The sequence below is a fragment of the Juglans regia genome, chromosome 8, assembly GCF_001411555.2.
Source record: "Juglans regia cultivar Chandler chromosome 8, Walnut 2.0, whole genome shotgun sequence".
Taxonomy (NCBI): domain Eukaryota; kingdom Viridiplantae; phylum Streptophyta; class Magnoliopsida; order Fagales; family Juglandaceae; genus Juglans; species Juglans regia.
In genome coordinates, this window is record NC_049908.1 from 795073 (window position 1) to 814518 (window position 19446).

At 36.0% G+C, this 19446-nt stretch overlaps 1 protein-coding gene across 6 annotated transcripts; it reads right to left on the reverse strand.

Moving 5' to 3' along the window:
* Nucleotides 1-1951: 1951 nt before the first annotated feature.
* Nucleotides 1952-15747, reverse strand: LOC109001015 (muscle M-line assembly protein unc-89-like). Of its 6 annotated transcripts, none has more exons than XR_001997821.2 (15): nt 15423-15747; nt 12861-13064; nt 12515-12696; nt 8423-8549; nt 8150-8347; nt 7373-7420; nt 6332-7252; nt 6106-6216; nt 5724-5788; nt 4392-4443; nt 4096-4182; nt 3977-4020; nt 3184-3258; nt 2445-3118; nt 1952-2266 (listed from the first exon to the last, which is right to left on the reverse strand). XR_001997821.2 is itself a non-coding variant. In XM_018978128.2 (14 exons), exons 1-14 carry the CDS (start codon nt 15522-15524, stop codon nt 2515-2517), a joined length of 2820 nt encoding a protein of 939 aa, XP_018833673.2. In that variant the 5' UTR covers nt 15525-15747; the 3' UTR covers nt 1952-2514. The 6 variants fall into 6 exon arrangements, 2 of the variants coding, with proteins under 2 accessions (XP_018833673.2, XP_018833674.2); XR_001997820.2 differs by having other exon boundaries at nt 1952-2297; XR_001997819.2 differs by having other exon boundaries at nt 2385-3118.
* Nucleotides 15748-19446: the final 3699 nt, after the last annotated feature.

Consider the following 19446-nt stretch of genomic DNA (forward strand, 5'->3'; position numbering starts at 1 on the left):
CACTTCTAAGAAACCATCATGTGCTCGCACCATTTCGTCTTCAACCTTATGAGAAATTCATACCGTGCTTACACCATTTCAGAAGTGAACAGGTATATTTTGAGAGTTTTACTCGATGAATAGGTATATTTCGAAAGTGAAAAAGAGGCCGCACACTTCTCCCTCTGCCTCAGATCCCACCTTCTCCGAACCACCACCAGCTCCACCACCCTTTTCATGTTCCCCATCAAACCCCCCACCGTCCTTTTCCTCCAACGATCTTTCCCTCTCCAGCATCCGCTTCCTCTTTATCACCACCTAGGGCCACCCGACCCGTCCCAAGACCGTGGATATCAGTGCCCGAGCTCGACAACTACAGACTCGTCGCCTCTAGACCTATGCCCTCACCTTCAACTACGTCGCTGGCTTCGTCTTCATCGTCCTCAACAACTTCTAAGACCAGCTCATCTTCTATGTCACTCCCACTGACGCGCTCCAGAAGTATGCCGAGAACCCTTCAAAGACCAAGTTTCGACTGGGCGACTTGGTCCTCGAGGGAAGCGTAGTACATCCCTCAAGTTTCAATACTTCATTTGTTGTAGTGCTAAAAACTCATTGGCAATTGTTACAGCGTTTTGTTTTCAATGAAATAATGAATAAACTTTGATATGATGTAATAAATTTTCTGTCCGCAATACTTGGATGACATTGTTGTTTGATTTTCCTTTTGGGGTATCTCTAAGATGATTCTGATGATGTTGGCAAAACTTCATTTGTTGTAATGCCTTCTTTTTTACAAGTACTTCATTTGTTGTAATGCTAAAAAATTCATTGGTGATCAGTCCAGCGTTTTGTCTTCAACGGAATGATGAATAAACTTTGATATGAAGGTGTAAATTTTCTGTCCACAACAACTAGATGACATTGTTGTGTGATTTTCTTTTGGAAAATCTCTGAGATACTTCTGATGATGTTGGAAAAGTTGTAGTTAATGGAACTAAAATGCACCAAGCCTTACCAGCTAAATGGTTGGCCTATTAGCATTTGCCTAAGTTAGATAGCCGCAAAACTCTGTTTAACTTTAACGAGTAATCCCTTACAAGACGGCGGAGTTTGGACGGAGGAGTGCCGGAAGATGGCGCCGGAAAGAAAGTGGCTAGCTTTCTTGGTTTTAAAACATGGTCAGATGTCTGACGGACGAGTCGCATGAAGTGAACGTCTGAAGAGGAAATGAGGAGCAAGGGAAGGGGGTGTTGGGCAGGAGATAAAGCTTTTTTTTTTTATATAAAAAAAAAAAAATTAAAATACGTAGCTTGCCACATATAACGGGAAGCTCAAACGTAGCACTGTACATATATATGTGTATATATATATATATGCCTTTCGGAAAAAGGACAAAAGGAAATTAAGTCACTTTTGCTTCACGAACCACATCATGATCAAATTTTATAAAAGATAAACGACACGAATTTGAATTTTGCAGCAACATTTGACCAACATAAAGGCAATCCACTAACTCGATGAAACTACGCTAGTGGTTGGCCAATAGAAATGCAGCAATATTAATAAGATCTTTCAACTAATTCATCAAAACAAAAGAGGAAAAGATAATTAATAATATACAGCTAGCTTTAATAATTTCTCACTAACTAACAAGCTTTCAAGTTCATTCTATAAGATGTATCATATCATTTGAAAACTTTTTACACTACACACTATCAACTTAATCATATATGCTGCAAGGGATTCATGATCAGTTGGGTCTCTAAAATTTTAATCAATTTAATCGATCATTTATTTTCAGCTTACTTAAAATATTAAAAATAATTCTTACGGTCTGCCAGCACATGCAGACCTTGCAATGCAATCGATGTACGTGGGGGGGGCATTAATGGAACACCGCGAGCTCTACATAAGTGAAACCTATTGAATTAATTAATTCTACAAAGAAATTGTACTGCGAGTTTAAATAGAAGTGAAGGGCATTCTTCCAGCCACCAGGAAGGTCGCCTATAAATTAGTGAAAAACAGGTTAACAATGAGAGGAGAAAATGTAGGAAGACAGTGGGATTTTGTACATGTGTGAGGAGGTTTTGTGATCAAAACCATGTGTTACAACTTACAGCCGTAATGATCGTAGAACGCTTTTATCGTTAAAGCACAAAAACCTTGTAAAAGTTGTTCACAAAAACCTGGTACAAGAAGGCTAGTACGATCAAGAGGTGTTGTCATTCCGCCAGCTAGTTTTGATTCTTGAATCTATTACACTGCTTGCGAAAAAGCATTTCTGACAAAAAGAGAGCCGTTGTTTTCCAGTGCTGTCAGCCAAATAACGTAAATACCTACTAAAACAATAATAAAGGAAAAAACTAGCTAAACCCTAAAATAACTATAAACTAGGCTACCTGTGGTGGAGTACAAGCTAGTTGCAATCTCGGAATTATGTCAAAGATGATGAAGAATACCTAATTGATAGCTTAATGTTAACTGCACTGCTCAGATATCAAAGATAGCTGGAGAGGGTGGTGGGTGGAATCACTTCCCTGTCATTCCCCTCCGGCGCTTCTTCCCAGTCTTTGAGTCACTTCCCTGTGCTTTCGACAAAGTTGGTGACTTCCCCTTAGTACTTCTAGGCACCTTTGCAGAATCAGTAGAATTATCCTTCATATCCTCTCTCTCTTTTGCCTTTGATGATGAACTGCCCGATTTCATCTTGCCAGTACCATTAACACCAGACTTACCACCAATTTTGGGGTTTTTGTCCTTGGAAAGGGAGGCACTCTTGGGCGTGTCTTGCTTGGACTTTCCAGTCTTTTCGATGTTTTGCTTGGACTTGGTGGAAGCTCTAGGTGTGCTGGTATTATCATCCTTGAATTTGCCAATCTTGTGTGTGTTGGGATCATTTTTCTTGGATTTCCCACCTGATTTAGGAGCAGGACCAACTGATTTACTACCGCCACTTCTAGGTGTACGATCCTTCGATTTGACACTATTGGCATTCTCTGATTTATTTTCAGTCTTGGGAAAGTCATCTTTGGACTTGCCATCAACTTTACTGCCTTCACGGAATTTGTGACCAGATTTTGAAGATGTGCCTTTGGATTTGCTGGAAGAAGCACCTCCACCCCTAGAAGGTAAACTGGAAACCCTTATAAGCCAGCAAAGAAATAACACGAAAAAGTCTATCACTAAAAGAGCACTCACTTTTTGGGTAAAGCATCCATCTTCGCTTGCTTAGTTGGCTCATCAGAATTATTTTTTGCTTTCTTCTTAGGGGGCCTGCAAATAATGATGGAAACAGAGCAGAGCATATGTTATAATGACCAAGCAAGAACATTGTGAAGAATACAAATCAGAAAGGCTCAGGTGCCAAACATATAAGCCACTTAGCATAAAGGACAACCACTAGATGAAGGGATTTTATATATATATATATATATATATATATAGGAAAAATGAAGGGATACATTAATGCAACTAAAAACTCATAAAATCAAAAGAGATTGCCACTAAACCCAAAGGCTTTGCTATGGCAAATCAAGAGAACAAGGAAACCTATTGGGCAGTATAAAAAAAAAACAAGAAACCTGTACCTTAGATAGCTCAAGAATAAGACACTTTCGTTTGATTCATTCGGTAGAAATTTGTGCAACTTTTAAAATTGAAAGGGATGCAAAAAATGCAGTAAGTTATTCACATTTAAGGAATAAAAAACAAATCATTTCATAATTTCACTGCCATACTGCACATGCCGCTATGTGGCACCATGCCAGAGCAGTCAGAAACGGAATCCATTCATTCTATCAAAACTCAACGTCCCATATGATACATGTCATATAAGTAATGGGACAGAATTAACAAATTGCTAAAATAGGTTCTGGGTTGCAAAACTTTGACAGCTAGTACCGATGACGCAAATTTTAGAACATCTCAAGAGAAAACCGCAATGCAACAAATTCTTGACTAAAAGGTCAATACCAAAGTAGGCAATACGTACATTTCAGAGGAAGGATCAGGACTTGGCTGATCAGCTACTTGTTCCTGTCAACAGATCTTATCAGCATCACTCAAGAACACAAGTATAAGCTACAAAATATAAATCAGGGAGCCACCCACCCCATCTGACCCAGAGTCACCTCCAATATATTCCCACTTTTCCTTCTTAAGATTTAACACTTCTTCATCGCCATCTGTATATAATACCTATAAATAATCCAAACAGCACATCCGATATGAGTACAAATAAAAGTCAACACTAAATGCAACATACAAGATTTTTAAAAAAAATGTTTATTGTTTTGAGAAAATCTAAATTTTTTGTAAATCATGTACACTTAGAGAGAGAGAGAGAGAGAGAGAGAGAGATCACAAAAGATGATAATTCTTTGGGGCTTGTATAATGGGCATCTCACCCTATGCTTCTTTGAGCTAGAAATAAAAGAATCAATTACACCATCATAAAACCTGCAAAATTACAAAATAAAACGTAAGGGAAAACAAGCTCAACATTCTTGTAAATCCACGTATAAGAAGTTTCCCCATCAAGGACCAAACTTCTCCAGAGCATAATATAAAAGCAACAACAAAATGAAACAGAGTTCAGTTAATAGGCAATGCAAAAGGTTTGATTATACAGCATACAGGTTCCAAGGTTGAAACTAGGTGCAGTTATCGAGACACTACTGTTATAATGAAAGTAGTTATCTAGAGAGAGAGAGAGACACTCTGTTCCAAGGTTGAAACTAGGTGCAGTTATCTACAGTAGTTACAACTCTAGAATCAGAATAAAATAACCTTTAAGGGACCAGGTCTAGGAGCTTGCATGTCCGTGTGACAGCCATGATATAAAGGACTAGGATCCACTGAGAGCACACCCCTACATAAATCCCCTACATAAATCTGATGTTAAAGCTTCCTCTAAACCGAATAAAGACACCCGATTTCTTCATGTACAAACCCCCAGAAAAGCTACTGCTTGCTCAACTTCCCAATTGAGACCAAGAACCATTTTATCATCTCATTCTTTTCAACTTCATTCGTAATTTAGATTTACATTTTCCAAGTAATCTGAGATACAACACCTCTAAAACTGCACTGTGGCCACACATCATAAATGCCGCCAATGCTGTAATTCTCTCCTTTACGACTTCATCACACTTTTACAACTCCAAAATTTATCATATTCCCCCCTTCCAGATGAACCATAATAACTCCATATAGACCAAATTTTAACAAACCCCCAAAAGGTGAAAAGCCGTCTTTGCTGAAAGTAGCTTTAATTTTCAGGTATGATACAAATTTCTTACTCGTCAAAAACAAAAACCAGGTATGATATACAACAAAAGCTTGTTGGGTTGATCATGAATTAAAATTGACAAGATTTTAGTAATAAATAGTAGACAACTATGCAATGAGTTATCATGAAAGAAACGAAGCCCCAATTGAAAAATACAATGGCATGACTGAGTCTATAAAATCTTGAGGGCCTTAAAATGATTGAATAATACTGTTTATAAACACTCAATGAAAACCACTTGAAGCAATTCTACTATAGGAATAAACGCACATACACACATGCACAGCATTCAACAGTTTAATTTACAAACTTTCCAGAAATGGATTAGAAAATAAATTAAGAAAATATAAAACATAAGATATACAATGTCACAAAAAGCCATCATTTAGAAGATTAATCAATGAAGATCTCCAATTGAGAACACATAGAAGATAACGACAGTACTTACATCCGATCCTTAGGCCACCAAACCTTAATCTTTGAACCAACCAAGTTCTCACCATAATCAGAATCCTGAGATAGCAATCACTCAAATAAGGAACTGATTTCTAGTTAAATCCTAAGTACAAAAATATGCACAGATAATTCTTTGACAGCTTTGAAATTGAAAAAACTACTTAACATTGGAAATATTTAAAGAACCCAATGCCATCAGTAATTTCAACACCCCAATAGGGGTAAAAGATACCAAAACAATGTACTCAGCTTCATGGAGGATATCCCACGTTAATATGATAGGCACAATAAATTGCGCCAGTTAGAAATTTCATTTTGAAGCTAAAACAATAAGAAATAAAACATATACAGCCTTGCAAACCAAAGATACATACATTTTCTTTGCCTGGAGTACGCTTTCTCTTGGAATTTGTCTTAGGGGTCTCATCCAAGTGATGATCATCTTTGGTAGATTTTGTGATTGACTTCGGTGAAGACACCATTTCCTAGATAAATCATTGAAACAACATTTCTATTAGCTTTAGGATCCAGCACAAAAAATCATGAGCATTACATTGACACTACAGCAAGCTCATGATTCGAAAGCCAATTAGAAAGTACTTTGTCATCAGCCTTGGCAGGAGATTTTGTTTCATCCTTCTCACGAATAGCTTTACCCTGTCCCCGCCTTTTCTTGTCCTCTGGTCGCTTTGAAGATGATCCATCACCAATCTTACTGCTTCCATCTACCTTCTTAGCTGGCCGCCTCAAAGGTTTTGCCTCTGAATCACTACTTTCCTTTTTAGATTCATCTACCACAGTCGGCGTTTTATTCTCAGTAGAAATCTCACTAGGAACCTTTTTCCCTGTGTGTCTAGTTGGTTTTAGCTCCAAATCACTTGTTGCTTCAGATACCTTTTCTGAAACTTCATCTGCTGATGGTGTAGCCTCTTTAGTCAAGCTCTCTTTTTTCTTTAGTCGTCCACCTGCCTTCTTGGAATAACTTTCATCAGGAAGGCCACCTCTTGGGGATAGGGGAGCAACATTCCCAGATTCATTATCCAAAGTCTTAGGTGAGGATACCTTAGTACCAGTCTCTTTTTCATTTTTTGGAGACCCAGTTGCCTCAACAGGTGGATCCTCCTCGGGAGATGGACTAGGCACATCCTCACTGTGATTTTTATGCTCTGGCAGTTTCTCAGTTTCCATCTCATCATCAATGACAGAGTTGTCAGGAGGTTCCGTGTTTTCAGAAGGTTCGGTTGATTTTTTTGTAGAGTTAAATTTTCTTCCTCTTCTAGTTGTTTGTCGGGGCTGGTGTTCTATGTTTATTGCGTTCTCGGTATCCAAACTATCAGGTTCAGCATTGCTCGATGCATTCATACTTATGGATGGATCAGCATGATGACCATCCTCTTGCTTTTGATCAGAGTTAGGAGGTGGCAAAGAGTCATTTTCCCCCATCTGTGCGACACCATTGCTCTGAATAGCAGGTTTGACTGGTTCAGAAAAAGCTATTGCTTTTGATCTCCCATTATCCTCCTGAACAATTGAAAAATGATATAAAAGACAGCTCGGGCTCACAAATTTAAGTTTCAAGATAAGAACAAATGATATAATTTAATAGCAAGACAAAGCATTAAGATAAGTGGAAGAACATACCGGGGCTTCCTCATCCACAGATGACTTCACTGACTTGCTCTTGTCAGCCTGTAGAATATAAACACAGAAGCATGAGTATATTCGCATCACAAGCAAATTATTTTTTTTTTTTTATGAATCAACCACCAATGATTACTTGACCAGATTGGAAGAGATATAACAGGAGACAACAATTCAATAGATGACCATCCTTCCCCAAAAAAAAAAAAAAGTGTAAAAAGCATCACATAGGTTTCAAATCCATGTGAACCGATCATGATGTGCGAACCTGCTCTCAGAAAGCCCACCTCAACAAAATTACCAAACGAAACTTCTACATAATCAACAAACTATCTCAACATTAATGCTACCAAAATCAGATAAAACAAGGCAATCAGAGAATAGCATTGTTCCAAACCACTGTTTATATGGAAATATCTCTTAGTCAATTGAAATTTTTACTGTTGAATTATTAAGAAAATAGTTTTAGGAGAAGAGATGGTGATTGGAGGATACGGTGGTAGTAAGATTGTAGAATGGAAACAGTGATGCCAGATGAAAGTGACTAGATCTTGGTGAATACTGGTAAAATGTTATGAGACAAAGGACAGAGCAGACGTGTTGATGGTTATGGAGGGAGCACCAATCAAGAGTTCTTTAACATTCATGATAAGGCAACGAGGGACAGAACTTATGTATTGATGGCTTTGGAGGGAGCACCAACTCAGAAGTTCTCTTACAGTCATGAAACAGCAAAAAGTGTAAGTTTCACTATCTTGGAATAAATGACAAGATTACCGTATCTTTGCCAGTAGCATGGGCTTCATTCTGCTCAACAGCACTAGATGTCTCTTGGCATATCGAACCAACAACTTCGCTATAATCATCGAAAGATATTCCCAAAGTTTTCACTGCTTGCATTAGGTAAGGCTTTACCTTCACAGCACAAGTTTCGAACACTCTCTCTGCCAACTTCCGCGCTACAGGCAGAACTTCCTGGAAATGAAGGGTCAGAAAATTGATAAAATTGAGAAGGCAGATGCATATTGTCAGGCTCACTGCATAACTAACCTCATTGTCCTTTTTCACACTAGCTAAGATGGGAGTGAGCAAGTCCAGAGATATATCTTCACTTTCTTCCAAAACAAGGGTCATAATTGTCTCCATAGATGAGAAGACATTCTCTGGGTGATAATCCCTGACATTTGAACAAGCGGAACCATCAGCAATGAAAAATAAATAACAAATACACAATTAACTCCCAAAAAGTTTCCTGGAGACAGAAACTATAACTTATCAGATAGATATTCAAAACAGGAGATTCAAACTAAAAGATGATCAGGGAATTGGATAGAAATCAACTGCATAAAACGAAAACTACCCCAAGTTAATGCTGAATAGCTCTCTTTAAAAAAAAATTAATAAAATCAAAGCGCCCATAATAACAAACAAAATCATGAGGGTGAAAGACAGAGTAGCTGAAAATCGGGAAAAAATAAAGAATACATTAGCTTATCAAAGTAAATTTGAGAAGAATGGTGAGGTAAGAAGAATGGTCAAAGACAAAGCACCAGGCCCAAACGGCTTTCTATGGGATTCTTCTAAACATGTTGGGAGGTAGTGAAGGAGGATCTAATGAAGGTGTTCCAAGAGCCGTTTTCAGCTGGAAGATTTGAGAAAAATCTAAACATCACTTTTATTGCATTGATTCCTAAGAAGATTGGGGCATCAGAGGTAAAGGATTATAGGCCCATTAGCCTTGTCGATGGGGTGTACAAGATCATCTCCAAGGTGCCTTGCAAATCACTTAGGAGAGGTATTGGGGAAGATCATTACAAAACCACAATGCACTTGTAAGGGGTAGGCAAATTTTGGACTCAGTTCTTATCATCAGTGAATTCCTAGATAGCATACTAAAATCTGGTTCTACAGGGATCCTATGTAAGCTGGATATGAAGAAGGCCTATGATCACGTAAATTGGGACTTTCTACTTTACTTACTGGGGAGGTGCAGATTTGGAGAGAGATGGTGTTTGTGGATTAGATAGTGCATTTCAACGGCAAGATTTTCAATTTTGATAAATGGCAGTCCAGTTGGCTTTTTTAGTGTTCGCGAGGCCTAAGGCAAAGGGATTCGTTGTCCCCACTCCTCTTCGTCATTATTATGGAGGCACTTAGCAGAATGATATCAGCTTTGATTATGAATGGTTTTGTGGCTAACTTCTCAGTTGGTGACCCCAATAGGGGTATTATTAACATCTTTCACTTATTGTTTGCAAATGACACACTAGTATTTTGTGAGGTAGAACAATACCAGCTCCGGGCATAGAAGGCACTTCTACTATGTTTTGAAGTAGCGTCAAGTTTGAAAGTGAACTATGATAAATAAGAGTTAGTGCCAGTTGGTACTGTTAGCAACATTCGGCAATTGGCCAGTACGCTTGGATGTAAGGTTTCCTCTCTTCCCATGGATTACCTTGGACTTCTGTTGGGGACTGCCCCAAGGGCTATATCAATATGGGATACAGCGATTGAGAAAATAGAACGTAGATTGGCAGTATGGAAGCGGTTGTACTTCTCAAAAGGTGGTCGGATTACCTTAATCAAGAGTATTCTTTCTAACTTACCAATTACCAGCATATTTCTTGTCTCTTTTCCCAATTCCAGATAGTGTGGCGGCCCAGATTGAAAAACTTCACCGTGATTTCTTATGGAGTGGTGTGCGGGATGAATTCAAATTTCATCTAGTCCGTTAGGACAAGGTATGCACTCCAATCTCCTCTGGTAGGTTGGGAATTAGAAATATGAGAATTTTCAATCGGGCCTGACTTGAGAAATGGTTGTGGAGATAATATGGAACCGGATGCCCTATGGAAGTTGGTAGTTGATTGCAAATATGGTATTTTGTTTTCTTTTTATTTTTCTTTTTCTTTTTTCTTTTATTTTTTTTGGGGGAGGGGGGCGGGTGTACTAGAGAGGTGAGTGGGACTTATGGAGTGGCCATTTGGAAGCATATTAGACGAGGTTGGAGGGTTTTTATTCGCCATACCAAGCTGATGCTAGGAACGGGCTCTAGAAAAAAATTTTAGAGTGACATATGGTGGGGAAATAATGCCTTAAAGGACTCCTTTCCATCAGTTTTCCGGGTTGCATGTGATCAAGAAGCTTTAGAGGCGGATCTCATGGTGTTATCGAGAGATCAAGTCCAATGAAAGATCATTTTCAATAGAGCGGCACAAGATTGGGAAGTTGGCAACTTCGAGGACTTTTTTAGCCTATTGTATTCTGTGAAACCGGATAGACAACAAGCTAACACGTTGTGGTAGGTACCTGCAGGTAAGGGTACATTCTCGATTCGATCCTTCTACAAGTCCCTCACACACTCACCAAATAATCAGTTTCCATGGCAAAAGATTTGGCAGAATAAGGCACCTCCCAAAGCGGCATTCTTTACTTGGACAACTTCCCTGGGTAAGATTTCCACAACAGATAACCTGAGGAAGCGCAGGGTGATTATACTAGATTGGTGCTGCATGTGTAAGAAATCCAACGAGATTGTGGATCATCTCTTACTATATTGCGAGATTACTAGAGCGCAGTGGAATGAAGCGTTTGACCGAGTAGAGTTAGCTTGGATAATGCCCACCACAATAGGTGAGTTTTTGGCCAATTGGACACATCCAGGAGGTATTCCACAAATCAAAGCTGTGTGGAAGATGGTACATATCTGTATTATGTGATGCCTGTGGCAAGAGTGAAACACCGGACATTTGAAGATAAGGAGCATTCACTAGCGGAACTTAGATCTTTATGTTTTAGAACTCTATTCCTATGACCATAGCTATAGACTTTAATGGCCTTGATTTTTATGACTTTCTTGTTTCTATTGCTACAACCTAAATAGGTTTTATCTCTTGTACACCATCTTGTGTACTTATAGTATCATCATTAATAAATTGATAAAAAAAAAAAAAAAAATTACTCCAGAAATTTGCAAATAATAACCTTATTGTGCCTGCTAACCTTTATTGAGGGGACCAATTTAGCACGGAAACCATAAGTGTACCAGATGTAGCAAAAGAAGAGTCTTTATGAACATCAGCTATATGAATTACCAAACAAAGGTACATAATAAACGGTTTGGGCTTGTACATATCTTGTCATAAAAGCTAATTGGTCTTCCAAGATAACTTAAGTGAAATTTCTTTTTCTGATAATTAAGATAAGTGTAATTTCAACTGTAAAACCATGGAAAAAAAATATAAAATTTTTGTTTAGTATCCAACATATTTAGGCTCCATTTGGATTCGGAAAGTGTTTCATCTCATCTTATCTTATCATTACAACTTTCTCAAATTCTCACACAAAATATAATAAACAATTCAACTTTTTCAAATCCCAAAACAATAATAATATTAAAAAATAATATTCTAACAATATTTTTTTTCAACTTTCATCTAAAATCATTTCATCTCAGCTTTGAATTCAAACCAACCCTTAGGGATCCACTTTTTATGGATATAACACTTTACATTTAGGCCTAGTTTGGATAGAAAAAACCTCTCATCTCAGCTCATCTCATAACATCTCCTCTTATCTCAATATCCAAAAACCACAAACCTTTTTCAATTTCAAATCTTCAATTTTTCACCTAATCATTACAACTTTCCCAAACTTCCAAACAAAAGACAAAAAAAAAAATCAACATTTTCAAATCTCAAAATAAAAATTATATTAAAAACTTATATTCTAACAATTTTTTAACTTTATAATATTTTTATTCAACTTTTTCTCTCTCATTTTCCAAAACCCCATAAAACATCTCAACTCAAACAATTTCACTGCTATTCACAAAACATTTCAATATTATTCACAGATCATCTCATCTCATCTCACCTTCCAAACGAGACCTAAGGTAAGAATTACACTCTCACTAACTACTCCAAACAACTCAACATATACGTAAGCCTAACCTGTTTTAGACAGCACCACTCATGCCATAGTTCAAATGTTTGAAAAAACATCAGTCGAATACGTAAGTACCATTTCACCAATCAAAACACATCAGATAGATATTCAGACTCCACAAAGATAAAGACACTACGGAATACAGCAGATATTTTCAATGATAAAACATCCTTAAGATGGGGTGACGTTTAATACCTTACTGCCTTAAAGAAATTCTGGAACATCTCAAGGATCAGGGCATCACATTCAAGATCCAACATCACCACGCATGACCTGACCTTGGCCACAGTTTCAAGAATTGAGGTCCTCTTTGTATATGACCGGCTGGAATTGTCAGAAAGATTTTCAAATGAAGATACTAGCAACTGAAAGATCTCCTGCACAACATAAAATGAAATATTATAAAAGCAAGATAACACCGGAAATTTGTTTTTATAACTTTTTTTTTTATAAGTGAATTTGTTTTTACAAATAATAATGTCGAGGCAGCTAGCTAGTAGGTAAAATCCCCAAAAATATCCCAACCACAAAGTTCAGATACCTTCATCTGGTTATCATCATAAGGAGCATCAGGTGCAGTTATCCTTGTAATTTCACTGATGCAAGAGGCAACTGCAACTTTCACATCAGCGTCTGAATGTCTAAAAAGTTTATCAGCAATCAATGCTTTCAGTGATGGAGAAAGTGCACTTTGCATTGATTTGGTGGGAGACTGTTCCACTCTTGACAGACAATTCTCTACATGCTAAAATCACCAGGGATAAAGAAAGAGCGTGATTATGCAAATACAAGGCCATCAGAACAAGTAAAAAGTCACAAATTTTGCCATTTCCAGTCCCCCGTCATTACAATAGTCGAGACACAGAAAATTTAACCATTCGCTAACGCTGGATGCAGGCATGAAAGTGAACATTAAAGAAATCTCATAACCAATAATTTTCAAAGATCAACAATTGCATACTTGTTCGGAAACATTTGCAAAAGAAGGTGCATCATTATTAATGAAACAGAAGAAAAAGTGAAGATGCTGCATGTATAACAAACTGAAACTTAACTATTAGCTATGTATATCGAAAAACAACAGCATGATATGTGATAGCAAGAGAACATAAGACACAATTCTTGCATTCTCTACGCATGCATGCTCCTTGTGTCCCATAATTACCCCCATAACATGTAATTTGTAAAATTTTCCAAAAGAAGAAAATCCTTCAAATATTTCCCTTCCTAAAATAATTTTCACTATTATTTTTGTGAACTGGTCATAATATTCTTCAACACTAAATTGCAATATTCTCTAAAGAAATCAAGAAAATTTAACATTCTCATAAGGACAGGTATTTGATTATTCATGGCTGATAAAGCTCAGTTATAAATTATAATAGCGCATGAGAATATGTCCAGTATACTTGGGCCTTTGTCTATTTTATGCTCAATAAGATTTTGTTATCGATCAAAAAATAAATTATAATAGTGCATGCTTACTTAAGAGTATTAAGGTACTGATTGAATATGCACCATCCTCATAGCTTATTACAGAGACAAAAGGAGTCAACAATAATTTTTTAATATTTCAAAAATTGTGAATGTTCCAAATTTTGGAAACATATCTTATGTGGGTTCATTTTTTTTTATAAGTATATCTTATGTGGGTTCATGAAATAATACGTTAGAAATTCATAGTGGGGCTCATGTTGAACAAATCCAGGCTTACGAGTTTCACACATATGCAGACAGAAGGCATTTATGCCTTTTATGCCCCATACACCTCACGCAAAGGCCTAAAAAATAGGGCTTCACTACTTTCAGAAAAGGAAAAAATATCGTAGTATTTTTAACAACATATGATAAAAAAATTATTACACTCTCTAGATACCCTTTTTCGAAAGGAGATTGAATTCTCATATAACTCAATGCCAACCAGGATATGGAAAATTGATACAATCCACCCCCACAAAAAGACATATAGCAGTGAATACATTAAAAGAATAACAGGCCTTTCTCTAGTTCATGATTAAATAGCTAAACAAGCAAACACCCAAAAAAGGGTAAACGCATTGAGTCATGTTCAAAAACGTGATTTTACCAAAAAAAAAAATTGATATAAATGGAAAGGAATTAAAAACGTCATCTATTATAATGTTGTGCTTATCCATGACCGTCCTCCTTCGGAAAGTTATAGTACAAAATCCAGTTCAGCTTGTCAATTATTCTCTTTCCAAAATTTCTGTGGGGAAGATGCCAAGATCATGAGTTTCCAATTGAAATGTATCTACCTCTCTCTTTTCCCCCTCCTCCGGTAAAGATGGCAATAATGAAGAAAATGCAAGTCCTGATTGGTGATTATAGCTCATTCGACAATACCCCAAAGAAACTACTAATGTGGCATTGTGTTTAATGCAGAAGCCAAACAACTGCACGCATACCTACAGATTAAAACTAAAATATATATATATATATATATTCTGTTTTGCATGCATACCTATTTAACATAGAAACTAGCCCTACATTTATTGGCACCGGGTGTCTGAGAAAAGCTTCCCAACTAATCCCAGGGGTGCACAGAAAACTAGCCCTACGATTACTTATATAAAAATCATCGAAGTTAAAGATTCGATCCCTCATCTGAGAAACTTTCAAGGATGAGTGTTACAAACAAATAAAAACACGGTAGCTTAGCATCAAACGATTAGTTATGCAGTATGCATAACTCCTAATTTAAACCAATTCCAGTATAATATACGTCAGTGGCACCGTGAAGTATTAATTCAGAAAAAAACCGTCTAAACTAAGAAAATAAGCAAAAGAAATGCAAGAAAACATGCAACACGTATAGAAGACAAAAGGCTAATAACACAGATGACGAAAACCAATAAAACCCTACATCACAAGCTTCAATGGTATTAAAATGTCAAGAACCCATCTCATTAAATAGAGGCAACAATCGTATCTATGGAATTTAATAAAGAGACAAAAAAAACGATTATTTGTTTAAAGGTGATCATTTTTATAAGTAAAATAATTTATTAAATAATGCAGAGGGTTAAATAAATTAATAGGGTAAAAAATTTTGAATAGGATTGGGGAAAAATCAGAGCTTTACGTCGAGGATAGGAAGGAGGTCATCCACGGAAGAAGGAGGGTCCACGAGCTTATTCCCAGCTTGGAGAAGCTGTTCTTCGAGTTCTGTATCCGAAGACGCCATTCGCTGGCTTCGTAACCCTGGATCCTTCCAAATCTCAGGCGTCTTGCGTCGATTTCAAACCATAGAAACCCTAAGGAGCGCACGAACGAGAGAGGAGAACTCGAATTTCAGCGAAAGAAAGCGCTATTAATTTTTGGAGAAGAACAAAAAAAAATCGAGTTTTTTCAGAGAGAATTGTAAGGATTTCTGAAATTTCCGTATAAAATATAGACTGGTGACAATAAAAGAACTCCGCTGTGAAATATCATACCAAACTTTTACATAAAGTTTTGCTACTATAATTTATATGTCTACGGTAACCACACTTTTTAACATTTTTAAATATTTTAAAAAAAATAAAAAAAAATTCATAATATTATTAAATAATATCTTCTTAATCACTAAGTCAAAAAAAAATTAAAAATAAAAATAAAAAACAATCTGATAAAAAAATGAGAGTCCAAAACGAAATCTCTAACATCTTTTTATTTTATCATAATATTGTAATGATGTTAGTCAAATTATATAATATAAGTACAAAATAACTGTTAGGTTTTGTTTAGAATTATGCACTAGGATATTATATTTTAAATTTATGTAAACTTTAAATTTATACACATTCTTATGTTATTTTAGCTTTGTTGTGATTTATTAAATTTAGAAGTTAAATGTGAGCATGTTATTTATTCTTGAATCCATTATATAAATGTCTTTGTGATATATCGATGAATGTCTTCATGGCATGATATATTTGTAGTACATTAGTGATTTCCCTATTATCATGTGGTCATGATATTTGGCTGGATATTTTGGTTGAAATAAAATTGCATTACTCATATTATTTGATTGAGAATTTATTCACTCTCTTATAGTCAATAAAATTGTCAACTCTCACACCTCTAATAAATTGCTACTTACTAAGCATGTGGTAGCTCACTATTTTATTTCACATATTTTTCAAAATTGTAAAAAATTCATTCATTTAAAGTGATAGTTTTTGAGCTAAAGATTCGAAAGTGAAATTGGTTTGGTCACTTGAGATTAAAAGTTTTCAAGATTTATGATTTTGTTGTTTGAATATGATTTTAGTTGTACATAAGGTTTAATTCAAGATGTGGGGCCATGTGGATTGCTAGCTCATGTCATTGAATTTTTAAAATTAATTAAATAATTCTACATGAAAGTTGGTATGAAATATTTTTTTCATTTTAAAGTTTCATTTGGATCTTTGAATGAGTTCAGCTCATCTCAGTTGGATTTTATTTTAGATCTAACTCATTTTAATATCTAAACACATTTTAAACTCATCTTAATTAAACCTATAAAATTCATTTTATTATCTCAACTCAATATTATTTATAAAGAATTATACTCATCTTAAGTCGACTCAACATCTAAATGGAGCCTAGACATATGAATGATCTATCCTTGATGCTTGCTTACAAATAAATTTGTTATCTATGCTTTTAGTTTTATTATTTACTTATTTTCGAACATCTAGAAAAACTGGATATTGCGTATCAAATATATCATCGCCAATAAATAATCCAAAAAAGACTACATAGTTTTTAAAATTCCCAATGTTATACTAAAATTGATAATCACTTCAATATAGATATACGTATAGTAATGTTAAATATAACTTTCAAATAGAAAAATATTGTGTAAGTTTTTCATAAAAAAGTGGATTCCACTAAAAAATATATATATATATTTTATATTTTTCATTGTGTGGTCCAATTTTTTAAAAAGAAATTGTGAGAGATTTGTCTATTTAGAATTTGTATAAATCATCATTCTTCTCCCTCTCATTCCCATCATTCTTCCATCCACTCACGCTCTATCAAGATAGTTCTTTTTGTTTAATTTTATTTTGTTTCATTCAAAACTGAAAAAGACAAATATACAACTTTTCGGCAACTCGCTAGATACACGAGCGACATAAGCAAACTCCAAAGTCACAAATCGTTCGGAGGAAAGTGGTAATTTTACGAAAATTACCACGAGTGGTCCTCACGCACTAGCCCTCTAGCAGCTTTTATCGCCACATGCGCCAGATCACCGGACTCGCCACTACCAGATCTTTTAGATCTAACTTTTGTGGTTGAAAAGAGACAAGCATGTTGCCTTCATGCGCTGTCATAGATTCTGAAATCTACCGCAATTGGTCTAAAATGTAATCCATTATTTTTTGCATCTATCTTAGTGCTTTCTTTTTTTATTTTCTTATTGTTAATTAAAAAAAAGAGTTTATCTATCAAACTTTTGTCTATAAAGATTAAATCATCTCATTTTATGGAGAATGATGTTGGATTGTCTTTTATCATCACTAAGGGAGAGCAGCGGGGCAACCCCGCCCCGCATCTGGCCCCCTAGCGGGGGCGGGGAGGGCCCAACCTGACCCCACATTTATATATTTATACTATACATATTTAAAAATATTTATTATTTGTACTATATTTAAATATAGTAATATGTATTAAGTATAACTTTTATTTAATATTTTGTGTAAATTGTAGTGTAGTAGGGTGACTTTTTTATAGATTGTCAAGGCAATACAAGAGTCTCACATCGCTTAAGTGTGAAACTTGTATTGTGAAGGTAATTTATAAAAGGGTCACCCTAATACACTACAACATATACAAAATATATATTGGTAACTTTAAAAACTACATAATTTTTAAATTATAATCATATTTACAAATTTAAATTTACAATTTAAATAAAAAAATGTGTTTTTTGATAACTTTTAAACTTATAAATAATTTTTATATCATAAATGCTATAGACAACTGCCTGCGTCGCTGCTGCGGCATCGTGTCCTACGTGGTTAAAATGGAAATGGCAACGTTTCGTTTCGCTGCAGCTCAAAGATAAAAGGGCTTGCATCTCCCTCCCCATTTCGCCTCACATTTTTCTCTTTCTCTTCTCCACCCCCACACATCTCTTCCTCTTATAAACGTTCATTGCTCTGTCTCACAAAAACAACCACAAACACCGCCGAACCCACGATGGTCTCTTCTCTTCGTTTCACACCTCATCCTTCTACCACTACTTGTGACATTTTTCTTGGATGATACTTCGAAATTTGCCAGTATAGTTTCTTTTGGTTTTGTGACTTCTTTTCCTGAAAGGATGGTTTAGAGCTTTGACGTGAGGAGGACCGAATCTAGAGATAGAGAGCCATCATCGAAGCTTTCTATGGAAATGACCCCTTATGAAAATGCGCATACATAGAACAAGTCAGAGTTATAAACTATTTGAGAAAAATCATGAATCTCTTTTCATTTACTTCTATATATTTTCTCTGCAACCAAAAAGATAATCACACAAAATTAGAGCTCAAATTGAGACCTGAAGTTATAAATTTCCTTTCGCATTTAGTTTCATCTGTTTTTCTCAACAACCAAACACGCAGAGAGAGAGAAAAAAAATTGTGACGAAAGTCCATGGAGTCCGATGGAACTTGCGAGTGTGAGCAGGGATAGAACGATGAGAAGAGACCCAAAACCATCGTGGGAAGACGAAAAGAGGTCTATGAAAGGTAATTGTAGGTATGGAGAATAAGAAGATGGAGAAAATAGAAAGATAAAATGTGGGCAAAATGAAGACGAAGTGAGGACTGTGGCTTTCTTGAATTCGAAACATAATTGTGGGGATGGAGGAAGAAGGAGATGGAGAAAATGTGGATTGGAAATAGGGAAGGCGACCAAAGCATCTTCTGTCTTCGAAATGATGAGGGAAATCGAAATGGGGATGGAGACCAGAGCCCTTTATGTTTTCAATTTTTGCGAAACGTTGTCGTTTCCATTTTAGCCACATCGAACGAGATGTCGCAGCGAGAACACAGGTCGGTTGTCTATAGCATTTCTGTTTTTATATCAAATAAACTATAATCTATTATTGAAGTGGGCAGGATAGATGCGAGGCAGGGGCGGAGAGG

Excerpts from the sequence above, each read along its gene's own strand:
- LOC109001015 (XM_018978128.2), bottom strand. The coding sequence starts at position 15,524 with ATGGCGTCTTCGGATACAGAACTCGAAGAACAGCTTCTCCAAGCTGGG. Across the intron at positions 12,697-12,860 it reads ATGATGATAACCAGATGAAG|GAGATCTTTCAGTTGCTAGT; the intron begins GTATCTGAACTT and ends TATGTTGTGCAG. Across the intron at positions 4,183-4,391 it reads CTAGCTCAAAGAAGCATAGG|GTATTATATACAGATGGCGA; the intron begins GTGAGATGCCCA and ends GATTATTTATAG.